The following is a 22,634-nucleotide window of genomic DNA, read 5'->3' as shown; positions in this document are numbered from 1 at the left end:
GTTCGAGCCCAGACTGCCAACGTGGTGAAACCCTGTCTCTACTAAAAATACAAAATATTAGCCAGGCATGGTGGCCCATGCCTGTAGTCCCAGCTACTCGGGAGGCAGAGGCAGGAGAATCGCTTGAACTGGGGAGGCGGAGGTTGCAGTGAGCCAAGATAGCGCCACTGCACTCCAGCCTGAGCAACAGAAGGAGACTCCGTCTCAAAAAACAAACAACAACAACAACAAAAAACTCAAAGGAACTTTTTGGTAACTGTACACAATTTTAAAGTTTTTATAGAAAAGTGTTTGGTAGTACCCCCATATATTTGGTAAGCCTTATCTTAACTGATAAACTGGTAAAACTGTATTACCACAGGAAAAAACAAGATCAGGGAAGAATAGATGGGCATTGAAGATATTTCAAGTTGGACAAGGAGGGTTTCAGTCATGGCACTGGCATAAACGGGTATCCATCTGGAAGAATTCTACTTCACACCACATATAAAAATTGCCTACTTAGGGCTGGGTGCGGTGGCTCAGGCCTGTAATCCCAGCACTTTGGGAGGCAGAGGTGGGCGAATCACCAGGTCAGGAGATCGAGACCATCCTGGCTAACATGGTGAAACCCCATCTCTACTAAAATTACAAAAAATTAGCTGACCATGGTGGCACGTGCCTGTAATCCCAGCTACTTGGGAGGCTGAGGCAGGAGAATCGCTTGAACCTGGGAGGCAGAGGTTGCAGTGAGCCGAGATCATGCCACTGTACTCCAGCCTGGGTGGCAGTGTGAGCCTGTCTCAAAAAAAAAAAAGTTTGCAAATATTTTTTGCCAGTTGGAATCATAGAAATAAAAGGCTGATTACCTTCAGTTTTAATAATGCAGAGAAAACTGGCACTTCTGACTCCGTCTCAAAAAAAAAAGGTTAAAATGGCAAATTATTTTTTGCCAGTTGGAGTCAGAAATAAGACTGATTACCTTCGGTTTTAATAATGCAAAGAAAACTGGCACTTTTGTACATCATCTGGTTCTATCGAAATGTAAAATGCATGTTTGCTTTAGGGAACCTAGAATACACAAAGAAAAGCATGGTATAAAACAGTATATTGGCCAGGCGTGGTGGCTCACACCTGTAATCCCAGCACTTTGGCAGGCTGAGGCAGGCAGATCACCTGAGATCGGGAGTTCAAGACCAGCCTGACCAACATGGTGAACCCCCGTCTATACTAAAAATACAAAATAAGCTGGGCATGGTGGTGCATGCCTGTAATCTCAGCTACTCAGGAGGCTGAGGGAATCGCTTGAACCCAGGAGGCAAAGGTTGCAGTGAGACGAGATCACGCCATTGCACTCCAGGCCTGGCGACAGAGTGAGACTCTATCACAAAAACAAAAAAAAATTACTCATGTGTTGCTTAATGATTGGGATATGGTTTGAGAAATGTGTCATTAGGTGATTTTATTGTTCAAACATCAGAGTATACTCACACAAATCTAGATGGAATACCCTACTGCACTCCTAGGCTATATAGTGTAGCTTATAGCTCCTAGGCTACAAACCTATACACCATGTTATTGAATACTGCAGGCAATTATAACACATCAGTATTTGTGTATCTAGGCACAAGGTACAGTAAAAGTATGGCATCATAATCTTAAGGGACCACCAATGTGTATGTAGTCTGTCTTTGACCAAAATGTTCATGGGGCACATGACTATCTATACCATGTAATATAATGCACAAATACAGGTAGGCTTATGTATGTTGACAATAATTGTTACGTATATAGAATAAACCACATTTTTAAAAAACCCATAAAAATTAATATGCACATCTATATTTATACAAGGCATGGAAGAATAAATCTGTTGATGTCAGGTGGGTGGGATTTAGAAAGAGCCTAAGAAAGGGGTAAATTAACTTTTAAAAAAGATACCTTTTGTATTTGAGTATTGTTTTATTAAACAAAACACAAAACCAAAATCAAAACTGGGCTTAGAATATAAAGTTCTCAAAGTGAAAGTCTGAAGATACTAACTAAAGTTGATAACTTAAATAGTGGTAAAAGTAAATAACTTAGAATTATGGCAGCAATCACCAGAAGAAACAGAATTCTAACAGAGTGACTGGGGATTTGGTGGTAGACTTTTACTTTAAAATAGAACTACGTAGCAGATTCTCCATGATGACTTGGCTTACATGCAGTATGTCCTATGGAAGTAAAATTTTCAAATACCTCCATCACCTTCAGTAATTCATATTAATAAAGTAAAAGCCAGGTACATGAAACAAGAACCAAGTATATAAACATATACATCAATTGAATCCCCAGGTAAACCAAAAGCAGTTTTTAAAAATATTCCCCACCATACCTTTTAAGACAACTTTTCTGCTACCCTACAGTAGCAAGTAACCACATTCAAATTAGTTAAGCTATAAAAAAGTAAAAGGGGCCATAAGCTTTATTAAAAGGAAATGCAACAGTAATATGTACAGATGGCACATGGTGCCAATTTTATTTGTAAATATAGTACTCCAACTCAAGTTTACAAGTTACACTTTTGCCACAGCCTTGGCTAAATCTTTAACTAGTGCAGAATTCAGCTGCGGTAGAGTGCTGATCTTAGCATGCTTTGACGTGGCATACTTGTTCTTGACAGTCTGGAAGACAAAAGGATGGCAATTAAAGAGGGGGAAAAAAAAATCACAAGATCCAGTGATACAGGTATTCATTTAAAACATTAACTCATTAAAACTAAACCAGGCATTTGCAGGCATTAAGTTTGAATTATTAGACTTTTCGACATCTTAAAAGGCCACTATATTGACTCACCATGTGCTTTGTAAGTCCTTGATTTACCATGACTATATTCTTAGCCAGGTGCTGCATAACCAGAAGAAGAGATTCTTCAGTATATGACAGGTAATGCTGTAGAGTTGGTGTCTAAGACAACAAAAGTTAATGTTAAAAATGCTCAATTGATAATGATTTTCATAAGGTTTCTAGATGTTTGATGTTATTCAGGAGTGGGGAAGGGATGGGTACTGTATCACTAATTAATATAAGTGAAATGTAAGACAAAGCTAAAGACTCCTCCTTTCCTAGGTGTTCTCATGCTTCTATAGGAACCTCTGCTCAAACACAATTGCACTATTGTAATTGCTGACTTGCCCACCCTAAAACTAGACTCCATTTCCTTGAGGCCAACTTTGTCATAGTTCTATTATTTCCTTTTTTTTTTTTTTTTTTGAGATGGAGTCTCACTCCAGGCTGGAGTGCATGGTGTGACCTTGGTTCACTGCAACCTCCGCCTCCCGGTTTCAAGCGATTCTCCTGCCTCAGCCTCCTGGGTAGCTGGGATTACAGGTTTGCACCACCATGCCTGGCTAATTTTTGTATTTTTAGTAGAGATAGGGTTTCACCACATTGGTCAGACTGCTCTCGAACTTCTGAGCTCGTGATCTGCCCGCCTTGGCCTCCCAAACTGCTGGGATTACAGGTGATAGCCACCACACCTGGCTGCATAGTTCTATTCTTAACACCTAGGGTAGTGCCTGCCACATAGGAGAGGCATTTGCTGAATCAATGAATATGAATGTACTATTAGTATGTCATTTGACCTTCAAGTTTCTCCTCTAAGGAGTAAAAGATGCTCTACCTTTCTCAAAGGGAATACAGTTGAAATTAGGCAAAGAAATGGAAACACTCGACTGGTTGCAATGGCTCACGCCTGTAATTCCAACACTTTGGTAAGTGGAGGTGGGTGGATCGCTTGAGCCCAGGGTTTCAAGACCAGCCTGGGTAATACAGGGAGGCGCCATGTCTACAAAAAATATCAAGGTCAGCCTCCAGAGTAGCTGGGACTACAGACATGTGCCTGTGTATATATATATATATATATATATATATATATATATATATATATTTTTTTTTTTTTTTTTTTTTTTTTTTTTTTGAGGAGGAGTCTCGCTCTGTCGCCCAGGCTGGAGTGCAGTGGCTTGATCTCGGCTCACTGCAAGCTTCGCCTCCCGGGTTCCCGCCATTCTCCCGCCTCAGCCTCCGAGTAGCTGGGACTACAGGCGCCCGCCACCTCGCCCGGCTAGTTTTTTGTATTTTTAGTAGAGACGGGGTTTCACCGTGTTAGCCAGGAGGGTCTCGATCTCCTGACCTCGTGATCCACCCGCCTCGGCCTCCCAAAGTGCTGGGATTACAGGCTTGAGCCACCGCGCCCGGCCTATATTTTTATATATATTTGTAAAGATGAGGATTTGCTATGTTGCCCAGGCTAGTGGGCGACTCTTGTAGTTTATAAGTGTGATGATTGGGTGTTCATGTGAACGTGTGAAATGTGCCAACCTAAAACCTTGTTACAACGTGGGCATGTTACCCGTCTGACATGAAAAAAATTTAAAAACTAGCCAGGAACCTGCAGTCCCAGCTACTCTGGAGGCTGAGGTTGCAGTGGGTCAAGACCGCATCACTGCACTCTAGCCTGAGCGACAGAGCGAGACCTTGTCTCAAAAACAAAATGATGTGGAAACATTCTAAGACATCTTTTTAAACTATTCCTTCAGTAGATCCCATATTTATGAATCACTTGAATTGCCCTTTAATAACAAAAGTTCTGTATTTAGTCAAACACTCTTTACAATTTAAAAGCTTAGGAGTTCTGTGGGACAGAGCTTACCCATTCACCATTATCCAGAATTTTCAGTGCTAAGCAAAAAGCTCCTGCTGCAATTTCAGAAGGAGGAAAGTGCACCATATCATAGTCCAACATGGTTAGTTCCATCAGGTATTTGGCCAAAGTATGTTGCTCAACATCAACCTGAAACAAAACCCGTGTCACTGAGTTTCTTTCAGAAAATTTTCATTTGGCACTAACCTGCATGCCCATATATATCTTTTAACTACAAATGTTTGTCTACAAACTCTCAAATCCCCATGGAAAGCCCTAATATTAACATGCAGCCTGACTAGAAATAAAGAACAACTTTATCTCTTCCCCATGTAGTTAGGTATAATACAGGTCAGTTGAATTCGACTTGCTTGGTCAGCATCGGTGTTCCCTAATGTACCCATACGGAAAGATTTCTCAAGAAACCTGTACCTCTCCAATCTTAGATGCTCTCCGAAGGAAGTGCAAAGGTAGAGGCCGACCCAGACCAAAGTTTAAAGCTCTTAGAATCTTCATTTCCATCTGTCTGATTTGGTGCTTAGTATAAGTATTGTCAGTCACAAAAGCAAAGTCACCAATTTCTGGAGGGTACATTTCTTCATATTTGCTTGCAATGAACATGGCAGTGACACCAACCAGCTGAAGCATCTTCTTGGGCACACAATTATTCTGCAATGGGAATTTCAACACAATGAATAACATGTTTGAAAAGGAGACACAGAGCTATGATGGAGAGGTAGAAAGACATTCTCCCATTGCAAAATCTTAATTAATGATACCATATCCCCCAAGAAAGATTTTAGCTGAAAAAGTCAGTTTCTTTTTTTTTGAGATGGAGTCTCACTCTGTTGCCCAGGCTGGAGTGCAATGGCACGATCTCAGCTCACTGCAACCTCTGCCTCCTGTAGCTGGGACAACAGGCGCCCACCACCACACCCAGCTAAATTTTTGTATTTTTAGTAGAGATGGGGTTTTACTGTATTAGCCAAGATGGTCTCGATCTCCTAACCTCGTGATCCACCCGCCCGCTGGGATCACAGGCATGAGCCGCTGCACCCGGCCCAGCCCAAAAACGTTAGCTGCTTATGACTCAGCTAGAATCCTGGAAGGGAAAACTTACTGAAATGCTTACCTGCATGAACCGATCAATAATGGAGACAGTCATGTACATGGTCTCCTGCAACAACCTGAATTTCATTTGAACCTGTACTAGCCAGTCAATTAGAATGGCTCTCATGTTTCCAGTGACTTCCCGACCCAGTAGGTATTTTGGTCTGACTGCTTGCTCTTCCTGCAAAAGAAAATGCCGATTATTCTTAGAAACATGATTCCATGTGACACATTTATGTCCAGAAAGATCAGTTAGTTCCTACAGTAGCACTGGGGCATTTAGAATCTCTATCAGTTCCTTTTTTTTTTTTTTTTGAAACGGAGTCTCACTCTGTCGCCCAGGCTGGAGTGCAGTGGCGCTCTGCCTCCCGGGTTCATGCCATTCTCCTGCCTCAGCCTCCCGAGTAGCTGGAACTACAGGCGTCCACCACCACGCCCGGCTAATTTTTTTTTGTATTTTAGTAGAGACGGGTTTCACCATGTTAGCCAGGATGGTCTCGATCTCCTGACCTCGTGATCCGCCCGTCTTGGCCTCCCAAAGTGCTGGGATTACAGGTGTGAGCCACCGCGCCCAGCCTTTATATCAGTTCTTAATTCAGTTATTCATATGGTCACCACAAACAACACCATCACCAAGAAAGAAAGCAAACATTAAGGCCGGTGTGGTGGCTCATGCCTGTAATCCCAGCACTTTGGGAGGCTGAGGTGGGCAGATTGCTTGAGGCCAGGAGTTCGAGACCAGCCTGGCCAACATGGCAAAACCTCTCTTTACTAAAAATACAGAAATTAGCTGTGCAAAACCTCTCTTTTCTAAAAATACAAAAATTAGCTGGGCATGGTTGTGCACACCTGTAGTCCCAGCTGCTCGGGAGGCTGAGGCAGGAGAATTGCTTGAACCCAGGAGGTGGAGGTTGCAGGTAGCCGAGACTGCACCACTGCACTCCAGCCTGGGTGACACAGTGCGACTGTCTTCCCCCTCCACCCCCCCAAAAAAGGGCAAACATTAGATAGGACAGTGTGACAGCTTTTTTATATTGTCAGGTCTTACGATATTCAATTCACCACAACTCTTGCTAGTCCACTCCCTTCCAAATAAAGATACTATACTATCATCTCAGATCTTTTCACTTGAGCCTCTAAACTTAGAACCTGAGCTTTACGTAGAGAAAATATGAGTTAACTCCCAGGGCAGCTGGAACCCATGTACTACAACACTCCTGCCTGCTCCAGGGTTAAACCCCAACAGCAACATAGCTAAGAACTGTGGGGGACAAGAGTGACTTTATTTTAAATGCGAATCCAATGTGACTTCTGCCTATTCACTTTAAGTTTGGCCTCTCCTCCAAAACAGCCCTTCATACTATTGTATACATTATAGGCTGTGATGTCTGCAGCATTCTCTCAGCCACCCACACATTCATTCTAGAGCACTTATACTTTCCCCAAGAAAATGTATACATACTCAAGCCGTGGGTATGAGGGGTTACAGTGCGGAGATCTACATCTTACAGCCATCAAAGACCAGACTTATGTCTGTAAATTCCCCCTAATCAGTCACCCAATACCAGCAAACTCCATTTATCTGCCTCATTCCTTGGTTTCTCAGCTCCTCTGACATTTGGGGGGTTGCTTTGCATATATGGCCGCCTTGCACAGAACAAGAACGAAGCATCAAGAAACAGCACATTTACAGGCTGGGCGCGATGGCTCATACCTGTAATCCCAACACTTTGGGAGGCCAAGGCGGGCAGATCATGAGGTTAGGAGATCGAGACTATCCTGGCTAACACGGTTATAACCCTGTATCTACTAAAAATACAAAAAATTAGCCAGGCATGGTGGCACGTGCCTGTAGTCCTAGCTACTCAGGAGGCTGAGGCAGGAGAATGGCGTGAACCCGAGGTGGAGCTTGCAGTGAGCCACTGCACACCCCCTGGATGACACAGCGAGACTCTCTCTCAAAAAAACAAAAGTATCCTCCAAAGTTAGAACACAACTTTAAAAAGCACTAAAAAGATGGGAGAAGAAACTCAAAGCAGAAGGCTACTCCTAGCATAGAAGTCTTGCAGAAGAATCCTATAGAAAAAGGAGAGGCCCCAAGGGAACAGGCAAGAGATGAACATGTCAGGGATGACATAAGACGATGCATTAAAAACAACTGGGAGCTGGGTGCGACTGCTCACGCCTGTAATCCCAGCACTTTGGGAGGCCGGGTGGGTGGATCATCTAAGGAGTTTGAGACCAGCCTGGCCAATATGGTGACCTCATTTCTACTAAAAGTACAAAAATTAGCTGGGTGTTGCGGCGGACACCTGTAATTCCAGCTGCCCAGGAGGCTGAGGCATGAGAATCACTTGACCCGAGAGGTGGAGGTTGCAGTGAGCCGAGATTGCACCACTGCACTCCAGCCTGGGCAACAGAGCAAGACCCTGTCTCAAAAAAACCAAAACCAAGTAATACAAAAAATTAGCCAGGCATGGTGGTGTGTGCCTGCAATCCCAACTACTCGGAAGACTGAGGCAAGAGAATTGCTTGCTTGAACCCAGGAGGCAGAGATTGCAGTGAGCTGAGACGGCACCACTGCCCACTAGCCTGGGCGACAATGTGAGACTCCCTCTAAAAACACACACACACACACACCAAACAACTAGGTAAATGTGATAACGGTATAGTTGACGCTACTATGTTTATGCTGCCATATAGAATGCTTGTGTTTGTAGGAAAAGAGCAAATGCCATTAAGACAAAGTTTCAAAAGTGGGATCAAATTGAAGTGAACCAAACAGTAGCTTTTGAGTGTACTCCTTTTGGGCACAAATAATTTCACCAACAACTGGATGCACATCAGCCACACCAGCACAAAATGCCTTGTGTTAGGGGTGGCTGTAGTCTTTGAGTATATTCTACATCCTCATCCACTTCCTGACCCGTTATCACCTAAAATGCAGAGTTTGGGACTTAACCATTCCAAACGCGGTGGAGATTGCATATATACATATCAAATTCAATCTGTGGACTTTCTTTCAGAAAGACCGATAGTAGTATCCACCCTAACTTTGAACTTTCCTGCACAAAGTGGCAAACAGACTCCATTGATTTAGTGACTTTTTATTTTAGGTATTCCATGAAGGAGAATTTGAAAGTGCGATCTCTTAAGAAATGCTGCCCAAGTCCTGCTTGAATTATTATGAACTATTGATAGAAAAGACTTTCATAAAGTTAGATGCAGTTTAGAAAAAAAACTAATGATAATACTGACCTCAAGTTGTCTCAGATAAGCATAAATATCTTTCACATATTCACTACAAAGGTTTGGATCGGCTCCATCTTCTGCATCTACATCATTTACTGCAAGAATTACATCAGAGAAAGCCTGACACAGGTCTTCTTCTGCAGGGGCACATCCAGATGTTTCCATTGGGCTTGGAGAGGGAGTATCAACCTTAAAACAAAGAGATCTCTTGAAACAAGAGCAAATAGGAGTAAGCACTATAGTTTGGGCATGAAGGTCAGGTTATTGGTACCAACTCAAGACAGTATTCTCCTGAATCAACATACAATTCATTTCCTTAAAGGAAAAGTATCTTTTCAGACTTATTCCATTTCTTTTTAGGAAGTGATTAACATCCAAAGTGATCATTTGGGTTGGACGTGGTGGCTCACGCCTTTAATCTCAGCACTGAGGCTGAGGTTGAGGCCAGGAGATCAAGACAAGCCTTGGCAATATAGCAAGACCCTGTCTTTGTTAAAAAAGAAAGTGATCATTTAATTACTCAATTAAAAAGAATGAGGTCGGGCATGGTGGCTCAAGCCTGTAATTACAGTACTTTGGGTGGCTGAGGTGGGAGGATCCTTTGAGACCATGAGTTCCAGACCAGCCTGGGCAATATAGCAATGACTAATCTCTACAAAAAATTAGCTGGGTATGAAGGCAACTGCCTATAGTCCTATACTCAGGAGGCCAAGGTAGGAGGATCACTTGAGCCCAGCAGTTTGAGGATACAGTGAGCTATGATTGCACCATTCTACTCCAGCCTGGGCAAAAAAAAAAAAAAGTGAAATGCTAACTCAGAGTGAGTCAGTTTAAAGCTGGAAGCAAATAAATTCACATTCTAGACTTTCCTGCAAAGGAAACTGAGAATCTTTATCAGCAACATGTGAAGTTAATCCAAATAAAGGACAATTCAGTCTTTAGTCTTTATTTCAAAATATAAACTGCTTCTCACTACTCAAAATAACAAACTCTATCCTGACTACTAAGGATTAACTTCATTACCATTAACCATTTCCTTCAAGCTCCCTTTATCCCATTGTTCAAACATTTATTGAGCCCCTTCTTCAAGTCAAACTCTACAAGGCATTGACTTCATGGCATCCTCAAGGGACTCTTGAATTTAGTAGACAAAGTAAAGAAATAAGGTCGGGCGCGGTGGCTCACACTTGTAATCCCAGCACTTTGGGAGGCCCAGGTTGGTGGATCATGAGGTCAGGAGTTTGAGACCAGCCTGGAAAACCTGGTGAAACTCCCTCTCTACTAAAAATACAAAAAAAAAAAAAAAAAAATTAGCTGGGTGTGGTGGCGGGTGCCTGTAATCCCAACTACTCAGGAGGCTGAGGCAAGAGAATTGCTTGAACTCGGGAGGCGGAGGTTGCAATGAGCCAAGATCACGCCACTGCACTCCAGTGCAGACACAGCAAGACTCCGTCTCAGGAAAAAATAAAATAAATAAATAAAAATAAGACTGAGGTTGGGCATGGTGGCTCATGCCTATAATCCCAGCACTTTGGGAGGCTGAGGCAGGTGGATCACGAGATCAGGAGTTCGAGACCAGCTTGGCCAACATAGTGAAACCCCATCTCTACTAAAAATAGAAAAATTAGCCAGGCATGGTGGCACCTGCCTGTAGTCCCAGCTACTTGGGAGGCTGAGGCAGGAGAATCGCTTGAACTCAAGAGGCAGAGGTTGCAGTGAGCTGAGATGGCATCACTGCACTCCAGCCTGAGCAACAGAGTGAGACTGTCTCAAAACAAACAAAAAGACTGATTCTAGGAACAGGGGTGGAGATGGGGGAAGTTCAGGAAAGCGTCAGGAGTTGATGCTTGAGCTGTTTTCAAGGATGAAAAAGTTATTAGCTAAATGAAAGGGTGAGGAAGGCATTCTTACTAAGTAGGAAAGCAAAGGTAAGAATCAGTATGGACCTTTTGAGAAAGCATCATGTAGTTTGATATGCCCAAAGACCATGCTGGCTACATGTTTCATGTGCTATGCCCAGAAATTCAACACTAAAGCAATAGTTTTCAATGTCTTATCCTTAGATATAAGAAGCTTAACTGGCTGGGCGCGGTGGCTCACGCCTGTAATCCCAGCACTTTGGGAGGCTGAGGTAGGCACATCACGAAGTCAGGAGTTCAAGACCAGCCTGGCCAACATGGTGAAACCTCATCTATACTAAAAATATGAAAATTAGCTGGGCATGGTGTTGTGCGCCTGTAATCCCAGTTACTAGGGAGGCTGAGGCAGGAAAATTGCTTGAACCCGGGAGGCAGAGGTTGCAGTGAGCTGAGATCACACCACTGCACTCCAGCCTGGGCAACAGAGCCAGACTGTCTCAAAAAATTTTTTTTCAGATAATTTTCCCAACTGGTTTTAACTAAGTTTAAAAAAAAGAGCTTCTGGCCGGGCGCGGTGGCTCAAGCCTGTAATCCTAGCACTTTGGGAGGCCGAGACGGGCGGATCACAAGGTCAGGAGATCGAGACCACCCTGGCTAATACGGTGAAACCCCGTCTCTACTAAAGAATACAAAAAACTAGCCGGCGAGGAGGCGGGCGCCTGTAGTCCCAGCTACTTGGGAGGCGGAGGCAGGAGAATGGCCTAAACCTGGGAGGCGGAGCTTGCAGTGAGCTGAGATCCGGCCACCGCACTCCAGCATGGGCGACAGAGCCAGACTCCGTCTCAAAAAAAAAAAAAAAAAAAAAAAAAAAAAAAAAACTGAGCTTCAGAATGCAGTTCATTGCAGTTTCATCAAAGCAGCCTCCTCTACATGACCTACCTTTCCTTCACAGGGAGGTCTATCATAGGATATATTTACATACTTTTTATTTAATAAAGTTACTGGTTTTGAGGCTGTTAATTCATCTTCTTAACCACTCCCTGAAAAGTTGCATTCTTCCTGTTTTACTCCTTTGCATTTTCCAATGTTACAGGCTTATTATTTAGTAGCCATATTAGGCAGTAAAAAATTTCAAGAGAACATTCTGTTTTACTCTGATAAATTCTGCAGAGGTGGCTTGTACTTGGACAACAAAGCCTTTGGCTCAGGCAGCTACTACTTAATATCATTAATGAAGGAATATAAGACAGTTAACAACTAAAAGCATAGATTCTGAAGCCAGACAGCCTGAGCTTGAATCTCATATGGGCCACTTACCTGTGTGACCCTGACATAACCTCTCTAAAGCCATGATTTAAATAGTAGAGGTGACAATACCTACCTCAGAGTACGTGTAAAGATTATGTGAGTTAATGCATGTAAAATGTTAGGCAGAGCTTGCCTCATGCTAAGCACTCAATAAATGGTATTAATTTGAATGCTCTTGCAGTGAAATAAGGGACAAGAATCAATAGACTCTACAATGGTAAGAATAAGTTTACCAAAATAGGCTCAGGCGAAAGTTTTTCTTCTTTAACAGGCTCAGGTTCTGGCTCAGGTTCTGGCTCTGGCACTGGCTCAGACACTGGCACTGGCACCAGCATAGGTACCTTTTCAAGAGGTTTTGGTAGTTTTTTATCAATAACTTTTCCAGTAGCTGAAGGTTTTGCTTCCTGTAGATGAAACAGAGAGAATGAAATGTTTCTGCATCAAAGGCCACAGTTGGAAGGCCGGCTCTTACAGAAGTTAGGTCAGGAAGACAGTTACCTTCTTCATAGGCATTTTGGTCTGCAGTTGTTCACTGACTTTGTTACCAATGTCCCCAAGAGCTGTTCTTGGCCTCAGTCCGGGCTTGGAGGTTGCAGCAGGGGCCGTAGGAACGCGCTTTGCGCCTGCCATGCTGATCTTCGCCTTATTTTCAGCATTAATTTTCGAGTTCTGAAAGAAGCAAGACCACTTTAAGAGCTGGTCCACGGAGGCTCGAGTAAGTCAAGGGTTAATTAAGGTGGGGCACAAGAAAGTTCCCAGAAGGAAAGCCGAGTAAAAATGGGTTCCGAGGGAAAACGTGGGCCGTGACAAGTCAGTTTCCGCCGATAATCTCTACGTTTACCAATTGAGGGATTCCCTGATTAGTCCTGGCCAGCTCTAAAATACCGAGAATTTACATTTGAAAGGAAACCGAAAAGGCCTCCAATTGCAGACACCTTCTCTCTGGGAAGGGGGTTACAAAGCTGCTGGCAGGCCCACTCAGGGACCCTCTATCACTTTTTCAAAAGGTTCCCAGTCGACTCTCCACCTCCCCCAAACATTTATCCAATATCGGTCCAGTTCTTTCTCACCTTCCTCCCTCCATCCATCGTCCCCCATACTCCCCCACCAGGCCTGGGCCCACCTCAATGCTCTCTTGGTGACTTCCCTCCCACCTTCCTCCCCAAATCGTTCCTGCGGCCCTCTCCCGCTCGGGGGACTCCAGCAGGTGAGGCAGGGCGAGCAGGCAGCAGCGAAGAAGGCCGCGTCAGTTCGCAGTCCGCAGCGGCTCACCCTGGTGACTCGGAGCGCCATGGCTTCCTCTTCACCAGGCAGCAGCTCAGCGGGGAGAAGCAGAACACCGGAGCCCCGACCAGCCGAGGACCTGAACCCAGCAGAGACCAACAGCCGTTCCTCCGCAGCACGCCGGGAAGAGCCTGCCCAGACTCAGGTTTAAACCCCGCACTGCTCCCTCCTTATTGGCCTGTTCGTGGCACTCACTCCCTTCCCATTGGCGGCTGCCAGTCCCGGAGAATGCGTTTCCAGGGCGATTCCGCGAAGGCGTTCGAGAGGGGCGGGGCCAGAGTGAGGCTAGGTCGGAAGGCGAGGCCAGTCTCTCACGTGGTCTGCCTCCGCGCCTGCGCTCTCGGGCGGCTGCCGCGGCCACCTGGAGAGCCGAGCAGCGCGAGCACCGCCCACCTGGAAAGGTGAATCGGGCAAGAGTGTGCGCTGCCAATGCCAGCTCAGGAAAGGCCTGCTGACCTCTGGAAGGTGACAGTGGCGCGGCCACAGTCTCAGAAGTGTCAAAAGTAGTTTTGGATCTAGTCCAAATTATTGTTGTACACTTTCCATTTCTACGGTAGCAGCGATAATATAGTTCATGAAAGGCTTTGATATACATTCTTTCATTTGATCGTTGCAACAACTCTCTGGGGTGGAGGAACTGAAGCTCAGCGGCCTAGGTGACTTTGCCAGGATCACACATTAGCAACAGGGGAACAGAATTTAGGGGTTTTTTTTGAGGGGGAAGGAGGGGGCGTATTCGTGTTGTTTTCACAATACTGATTGTCCCTTAACAATATTACTTGATTACTTCAAGATTGGCCAGTTTCCCAAGGCCAATTGTTTTGTTTTTTTTAGCTTCCTATTTGGAAATAATTTCATACTTAGACCAGTTGCCAACAAAAATCTTGTAAGGAACATTTCTGTACCCTTTACCCAGATTCAACTATCCTTAACATGTATTTGCCTCTCATGGGAAGATCAAGAAAAACTAAACAAAAAGACATTTTACCCCATTTGCTTTTTCATTTGCTCAATCTCTCTCTGGATCCAAAGAAAAACAAGAGGGTTCTTTTTGCCTTCTACTCCTCAAAACACACCAGGAGCTCAGCAATTGGAGGGGAGGCTGAAGGACAAAAACATTGATACCTCATAGAGCAACGGTATAAGAGCCAATAGAGACTGCTGGCCCTGGAAGTCAAGGATCCGAAAGAAGGCGCCCAATCATTTGGTTTCATTTGATCGTTATTCAGTCTTCTGTCATCATAGTTCTACCCTCCTACTCGGATGCTTGCCATTGCTCTCCTCTGCCTAGAATGCCCGCCTCTTCTTACACTCAAGCCTCTGGGTTCTATTCAGGTAATTCCCATTCATTCTTCAGTTCTGTGTTCAGCATCCATCCTCAGTTTTTCTGGGTTTGATCAATCCTGCCTCGCCTCATGCAGGGGCGAGAGGCAAGGGGTGAGGCAGGGTTACTTATCCTCTGTGTTCCAGTTTAAAAAATTTATTTATTTATTTTTATTTTTTTGAGATGGAGCCTATATCTGTCGCCCAGGCTGGAGTGCAGTGGTGCGATCTCAACTCACTGCAACCTCCGTCTCCTGGGTTCACTCCATTCTCCTGCCGAGTAGCTGGGACTACAGGCGCCTGCCACAACGCCTGGCTAATTTTTTGTGTTTTTGGTAGAGACAGGGTTTCACGGGTTTAGCCAGGATGGTCTCGATCTCCTGATCTCGTGATCCGCCCGCCTCGGCCTCCCAAAGTGCTGGGATTACAGGCGTGAGCCACTGTACCCGGCCGAGTGGACATAAGTTTTAAACTCATTTGGGTGAATACCAAGGAGCAAGACTGTTGGATCATATAGTAAGAGTATGGTTACTTTTGTAAGAAACCGCCAAACTGTCTTCCAAAGCTGCTGTATCATTTTGCATTTCCATCAGCAATCCTCACAAGCATTTGGTGTTATCAGTTTTTAAAAAAAATTGTAGGCCGGGCGCGGTGGCTCAAGCCTGTAATCCCAGCACTTTGGGAGGCCGAGACGGGCGGATCACGAGGTCAGGAAATCGAGACCATCCTGGCTAACACGGTGAAACCCCGTCTCTACTAAAAATACAAAAAACTAGCCGGGCGAGGTGGCGGGCGCCTGTAGTCCCAGCTACTCGGGAGGCTGAGGCAGGAGAATGGCGTAAACCCGGGAGGCGGAGCTTGCAGTGAGCTGAAATCCGGCCACTGCACTCCAGCCTGGGCAACAGAGCGAGACTCCGTCTCAACAACAACAACAACAACAACAAAAATTGTAGCTGTCCTAATAGGTATGTAGTTGTAACTCATTGTTTTTTGATTTGCAATTCTCTAATGACATATGATATTGAGTATCTTTTTCTGTGATTTTCATCTGTATAACTTCTTTGGTGAGGTATCTGTTCAGGTATTTTGCCTAGTTTTTGTTTTGTTTTGTTTTTTGAGATAGGGTCTCACTCTGTTACCCAGGCTAGAATGCACTGGTGTGATCATAGCTCACTGTAACCTCAAACTCCTGAGCTCAGGCAATTCTGCCTCAGCTTCGCAAGTAGCTAGGACTATAGGTGTGAGCCACCATGCCCAGCTAATTTTTTTATTTTTTATTTTTTTGTGGAGATGGGATCTCACTATGTTTCCAAGGCTTATCTCAAACTCTTGGTCTCACAAAGCACTGGGAATATATATATACATGTATATATGTGTGTGTATATACATGTATATATATGTGCGTGTGCACGTGTGTGTGTGTATATATATATACATATTTTTTTTTTCGAGACGGAGTCTCACTCTGTTGCCCAGGCTAGAGTGCAGTGGCTCAATCTCGGCTCACTGCAACCTCTGCCTCCCAGGTTCAAGTGATTCTCCTGCCTCAGCCTCCCAAGTAGCTGGGACTACAGGTGCCCGCCACCACACCCAGCTTAATTTTTGTATTTTTAGTGGAGACGGGGTTTCACCATATTGGCCAGGCTGGTCTCGAACTCCTGACCTTGTGATCTACCCATCTCGGCCTCCCAAAGTGTTGGGATTACAGGCGTGAGCCACCACACCCGGCTGCACTGGGAATATTAAAGGCATGAGCCACCCCGCCCAGCCTTTGCCCAGTTTTATTTTTGTTTTGAGACAGGGTCTCTATTACCTAGCTAGGGTGCAGGGACACAAACATGGCTTACTGCAGTCTTAACCTCTGGGTTCACCAGAGCCACTGCACCTGGCCTCAGACTAATATTCTTCTTTTTATTTATTTTTTTTTTGTTTTTTCTTTTTTTCTTCTTTTGTTGTTTTTATTTTTTGGGGGGGACTAATATTCTTAATGGTACATTTTGTCATGTTTATTTTTAATTTTTATGCATACATAATAGTTGTACATATTTATGGGGTACATGTTATATTTTGATACAAGCATGCAATGTGTAATGATCAAATCAGAGTAATTGGGATATTTATCTCCTCAAACATTTATCATTTATTTGTGTTGGAAACATTCCAACTCCACTCCTCTAGTTATTCTGAAATATACAGACTGGGTGCAGTGGTTCATGCCTGTAATCCCAGCACTTTGGGAGGCCAAAGCAGGAGTATCATTTGAGCCCAGGGGTCCAAGATCAGCCTGGGCAACCTGGCAAACCCCATCTCTACAAAAAATACAAAAATTAGCTGGGATTGGTGGTGTGTACCTGTAGTCCTAGTTACTCAGGGGGCTGAGGTGGGAGGATCGCTTGAGTCTGGGAGGTTGAGGCTGCAGTAAGCTGAGATTGTACCACTGCACTCCAACCGGAGTGACAGAGCAAGACCTTGTCTCAAAAAAAATTTTTAAAAAGGTCGAGTGTGGTGGCTCATGCCTGTAATCCCAGCACTTCGGGAGGCCAGGGTGGGAGGATTGCTTGAGCTTAGGAGTTTGAGACCAGCTTGGCCAACATGGCGAAACCCCATCTCTACAAAATGTACAAAAATTAGCCAGGCATGGTGGCACAAACCTGTAATTCCTGCTACTCGGGAGGCTGAGGCAGGAGAATCGCTTGAACCTGGGAGGCGGAGGCTGCAGTGATTCGAGATCGCGCCACTGCAGACTCTGTCTCAAAAAGAAAGAAAAAAAAAGGAAATATATACAATAAATTATTGTTAACTATAGCCACCCTAGGCCAGATCTAGGCTACCGAACTCTAGATCTTATTCCTTCTATCTAATTGTATTTTTGTACCCATTCATTTTGATCTTTTTTTAAAAGTTTTAAATTTTTTTTATTATACTTCAAGTTCTAGGGTACATGTGCATAATGTGTAGGTTTGTTACATAGGTATACATGTGCCATGTTGGTTTGCTGCACCCATCAACTCGTCATTTACATTAGGTATTTTTCCTAATGCTGTCCTTCCTCCAGCCTGGTACCCCTCCGACAGGCCCCGGTGTGTGATGTTCCCCTCCCTGTGTCCATGTGTTCTCATTGTTCAGTTCCCACCTATGAGTGAGACTGTGTGGTGTTTGGTTTTCTGTCCTTATGATAGTTTGCTGAGAATGATGGTTTACAGCTTCAACCATGTCCCTGCAAAGGACATGAACTCATCCTTTTTTATGGCTGCATAGTATTCCATGGTGAGTTTTGCTGTTGCTGCCCAGACAGGAGTGCAATGGCAAGTGATTCTCCTGCCTCAGCCTCCCAACTAGCTGGGATTACAGCCATGCGCCACCACACCTGACTAGTTTTGTGTTTTTTTTAGAGACGGGGTTTCTCCATGTTGGTCAGGCTGGTCTCGAACTCCTGACCTCAGGTGATCTGCCCGCCTGGGCCTCCCAAAGTGCTGGGATTATAGGCGTGAGCCACCGCGCCCAGTGCCACATTTTCTTAATCCAGTCTGTCATTGGTGGACATTTGGGTTGGTTCCAAGTCTTTGCTATTGTGAATTCACTGTGATCTTTAATTCTGTTCTGACAAGTCTTTTTGATAGTCCTTTCCTCAAATTCAGGCTGTATATTTGGAATTATGAAATAATTAAGATGACTTTTACACCCTTTAAATGCCTTAGGGGTTTCCTGGGTTTCCATTGTATTTCAAGGAAACTACAAAGATTTACTACTTCATCTTATAAAAGAAGAGATAATAAAAATAATTAAATTTGCTTGGCATTTTCTAGATTTTTTTTTTTTTTTTTTTTTTTTTTTTTTTTTTTTTTTTTTTTTTTTTTTTTTTTTTGAGAGAGTCTTGCTGTCACCCGGCTGAGGAGTGGCCAATCTCAGCTCACTTAATTATGCTCTCTGCCTCAGCCTCCCGAGTTGGGCTTCTAGTGTTTTAACTAACCCAAAACTTTTGTCAGAGCTATTTTATCTGCCAAACCCAGAATATTTTTTTAAATGGACAATTCAAAAGCTCTATTTTGCTTTTCTCTTTTATTTATTTATTTTTTTTTTTATAGAGATGGGGGTTCACTATATTGACCAGGCTGGTCTTGAACTCCTGGCCTCAAGTGATCCTCCCATTTTGGCCTACCAAAATGCTGGAGATTACGGGCATGAGCCACTGCACCCAGCTCTATTTTGCTTTTTTTTTTTTTTTTTTTTTTTTTTTTTTGAGGCGGAGGCTCACTCTGTGGCCCTGGGCTGGAGTGCAGTGGCAGGATCTCAGCTCACTGCAAGCTCCGCCTCCCGGGTTCACGCCATTCTCCTGCCTCAGCCTCCCGAGTAGCTGGGACTACAGGCGCCCGCCACCTCGCCCAGCTAGTTTTTTGTATTTTTTAGTAGAGACGGGGTTTCACCATGTTAGCCAGGATGGTCTCGATCTCCTGACCTTGTGATCCGCCCGCCTCGGCCTCCCAAAGTGCTGGGATTATATTTTGCTATTTTTTTAGTGAAAATATACTTTAAGTTTGAGAGACATATTTATATTCATTTATAAAAGTTGACACATTAGCTATAGGTCAGGCGTGGTGGCTCAGGCCTGTAACCTCAGCACTTTGGGAGGCCCAGGTGGGTGGATCACCTAAGGTCAGGAGTTCGAAACCAGCCTGGCCAACATGGCAAGACCCTATCTACTAAAAATACAAAAAAATTAGACTGGCGTTGTGGTGCACGCCTGTAGTTCCAGCTACTCAGCAGGCAGAGGTTGTCCAGTGAGTTGAGATCGCGCCACTGCACTCCAGCCTGGGCGACAAAGCCAGGATCAGTATCAAAAAAAAAAAAAAAAAAAAAAAAAAAAAAAAAAAAAAGCGGACACATTAACTATCAATTTTTTCCCCCCATCTCCTTGTTAAAAGGACCATCCGCGGGGGGCCAGGTGGCCCCAGTTATACGCAAGCACGTGCTCTGGCGCTGCTGCAGCCTGACCCCAGGCGCCACAAGGAGGCGCGGTGTGTACAAAGGCAGCGCGTTTTTGTTTTTGTTTTTGTTTTTTTGAGACAGAGTTTCACTCTGTCGCCCACGCAGGAGTGCAGTGGCACGATCTCGGCTCACGGCAATCTCCACTTCCCGGGTTCAAGCGATTCTCCTGCCTCAGCCTCCAGAGTAGCTGGGATTACAGGCACACACACCACGCCCAGCTAATTTTTGTATTTTTAGTAGAGACGGGGTTTCTCCGTGTTGGTTAGGATGGTCTCGATCTCTTAACCTCGTGATCCACCTGCCTCGGCCTCCCAAAGTGCTGGGATTACACGTGGGAGCGACTGTGCCCGGTCAGTAATGTTACCATTAATGTAGGTCTTGACGAGAAGAAGGAATGAGGCCTCTGGAAGTGGTTTATATGCCATTTTGGGAATTTAATAATATTGCTAGTCTCTCAGATGACCTAATGTTCTGTCAACCCTATGCCTGTTGAAATACAAATCTTCAATTAGCAGTCAGACACAGTGGTTTCCATCCCTTCATGTATAAGTCTCAACCTTGCATTGGAGGTGCCTAGTTTAGAATGCTGTGTTAGAAAGTGCCCTTTCCGGCCGGGCGCGGTGGCTCAAGCCTGTAATCCCAGCACTTTGGGAGGCCCGAGACGGGCGGATCACGAGGTCAGGAGATCGAGACCATCCTGGCTAACACGGTGAAACCCCGTCTCTACTAAAAAATACAAAAAACTAGCCGGGCGAGGTGGCGGGCGCCTGTAGTCCCAGCTACTCGGGAGGCTGAGGCAGGAGAATGGCGTAAACCTGGGAGGCGGAGCTTGCAGTGAGCTGAGATCCGGCCACTGCACTCCAGCCTGGGCGACAGAGCGAGACTCCGTCTCAAAAAAAAAAAAAAAAAAAAAAAAAAGAAAGTGCCCTTTCCGGTGGAACTGGCAAATGAAATTGTATAGACAAGATTGTCTGCTATACTTGCTGAACAAAAAAACCTCTTAACTCATTCGCTGCAATCATGCTGGACAATAGAATCACTTTAGGTTATTTACTGACTAAACAAGGTGCTGCTTAATACCACCTACTAACAGCTGTTGCATTTGGAGAAGCGCTTCCAACTAAATCAAGAGATCTCAGTGCAAAATCCAAGAATAGGCTGGGCACGGTGCTTCATGCCTATAATCTCAGCACTTTGGTAGGCCGAAGTGGGAGGATTGCTTGAGCCCAGGAGTTCCAGACCAGGCTGGGCAATGTAGTGAGACCCTGTCTCTACAAAAAATAAAAATTAGCTGGGCATGGTGGTACAATGCCTGTGGTCCCAGCTACTCAGGAGGCTGCGGTGGGAAGATTAAATGAAATAAAATCCAAGAACTAAGCCAATTCAAGTCAAGGTGGGGAAAACCAATCTGTGGAATCTTTTTTTCTTGTCTTTCTTTTTTCTTTTTTTGAGGCAGGGTCTTTCTCTGTCACCCAGGCTGGAGTGCAGTGGTGCAACCACGGCTCAGTGCAGCCTGGACCTCTCAGGCTTAAGCAATCCTCCTGCCTCAGCCTCCCAAGTAGCCGGCACTGCAGGTGTGCAACACCATGCCCAGCTAATTTTTAAACTTTTTGTGGAGAGGGGTTCTCACCATGCTGCCCAGACTCATCTGTGGAATCTTTTAGCGGGATTTGGGCTTTTGCTGATTTGGGATGTACTATAAACATTATTTAACTTGTTGCTAATGATTGCTGTTGTCAAGTTATTGTTAGCAGGTTTTTTTTTTTTTGAGATGGAGTCTTGCTCTGTCTCCCAGGCTGGAGTGCAGTGGGGTGATCTCGGCTCACTGCAAGCTCCGCCTCCCGGGTTCATGCCATTCTCCTGCCTCAGCCTCCCGAGTAGCTGGGACTACAGGTGCCCGCCACCATGCCTGGCTAATTTTTTATATTTTTTTGGTTTTTAGTGGAGATGGGGTTTCACTGTGTTAGCCAGGATGGTCTCGATCTCCTGACCTCGTGATCCGCCCGCCTAGGCCTCCCAAAGTGCTGGGATTATAGGCGTGAGCCACCGCGCCTGGCCATCAGGTATTTTTTTTTTTTTTTTTTTTTTTTTGAGATGAAGTCTCACTCTTGTGGCCCAGGCTGGAGTGCAGTGGTGTGATCTCGGCTCACTGCAACCTTCGCTTCCTCGTTCAAGCGATTCTCCTGCCTCAGCCTCCTGAGTAGCTGGGATTACAGGCACCCGCCACCATGGCCAGCTAATTTTTGTATTTTTAGGAGAGACAGGGTTTCAGCACATTGGCAGGCTGGTCTCAAACTCCTGACCTCAGGTGATCTGCCTGCCTCAGCCTCCCAAAGTGTTGGGATTACAGGTGTGAGCCACTGTGCCCGGTTGTTAGCAGGTTTTTTTGTTTTTGTTTTTTTAAATACTTGCCCACGCTTCATCTGCTGATTTTATTTTTCTTTGAGACAGAGTCTCACTCTGTTGCCCAGGCTGGAGTGCAGTGGCATAATTTCGGCTCACTGCAACCTCTGGTTCCCAGGTTCAAGTGTTTGTCATGCCTCAGCCTCCCCAGCAGCTGGGATTACAGGCGTGTGCCACCACACCTGGCTAATTTGTGTATTTTTAGTAGAGATGGGGTTTCGCCAAGTTGGCAAGGCTGGTCTCGAACTCCTGACCTCAGGTGATCCACCCACCTTGGCCTCCCAAAGTGCTGGTATTACAAACGTGAGCCACTGCACCCAGCCGTGAAATTTTATTTTACGTATTTGCTTGTTTATTTTTTGTTAGCATGCTATAGTTTTAAAATTTTATTTTAGTTTATTTTTTTGAGATAGTCTCCCTCTGTTTCCCAGACCAGAGTACAGTAA

At 44.8% G+C, this 22,634-nt stretch overlaps 1 protein-coding gene and 2 non-coding genes across 3 annotated transcripts; 1 reads left to right on the top strand and 2 right to left on the bottom strand.

Annotated features, from left to right (window-relative positions):
• Positions 1-2,412: 2,412 nt before the first annotated feature.
• CCNB1 (cyclin B1) lies at positions 2,413-13,738 on the bottom strand. The gene is made up of 9 exons (XM_010380214.2): positions 13,465-13,738; positions 12,691-12,861; positions 12,426-12,596; positions 9,032-9,214; positions 5,796-5,954; positions 5,096-5,332; positions 4,673-4,813; positions 2,818-2,928; positions 2,413-2,645 (listed from the first exon to the last, which is right to left on the bottom strand). Exons 1-9 carry the CDS (start codon positions 13,483-13,485, stop codon positions 2,538-2,540), a joined length of 1,302 nt encoding a protein of 433 aa, XP_010378516.2. The 5' UTR covers positions 13,486-13,738; the 3' UTR covers positions 2,413-2,537.
• On the top strand, positions 4,281-4,382 carry LOC115896714. Its single transcript, XR_004056615.1, has one exon. It is a non-coding gene; the product is annotated as a small nucleolar RNA U13 (small nucleolar RNA).
• A 5,965-nt stretch (positions 13,739-19,703) lies between the features above and the next one.
• Positions 19,704-19,833, bottom strand: LOC115896701. Its single transcript, XR_004056603.1, has one exon. It is a non-coding gene; the product is annotated as a small nucleolar RNA SNORA76 (small nucleolar RNA).
• Between the last annotated feature and the right edge of the window lie 2,801 nt (positions 19,834-22,634).

This window comes from Rhinopithecus roxellana, chromosome 3, assembly GCF_007565055.1.
Source record: "Rhinopithecus roxellana isolate Shanxi Qingling chromosome 3, ASM756505v1, whole genome shotgun sequence".
NCBI lineage: Eukaryota > Metazoa > Chordata > Mammalia > Primates > Cercopithecidae > Rhinopithecus > Rhinopithecus roxellana.
This window is presented reverse-complemented; position numbering and strand designations above follow the sequence as displayed.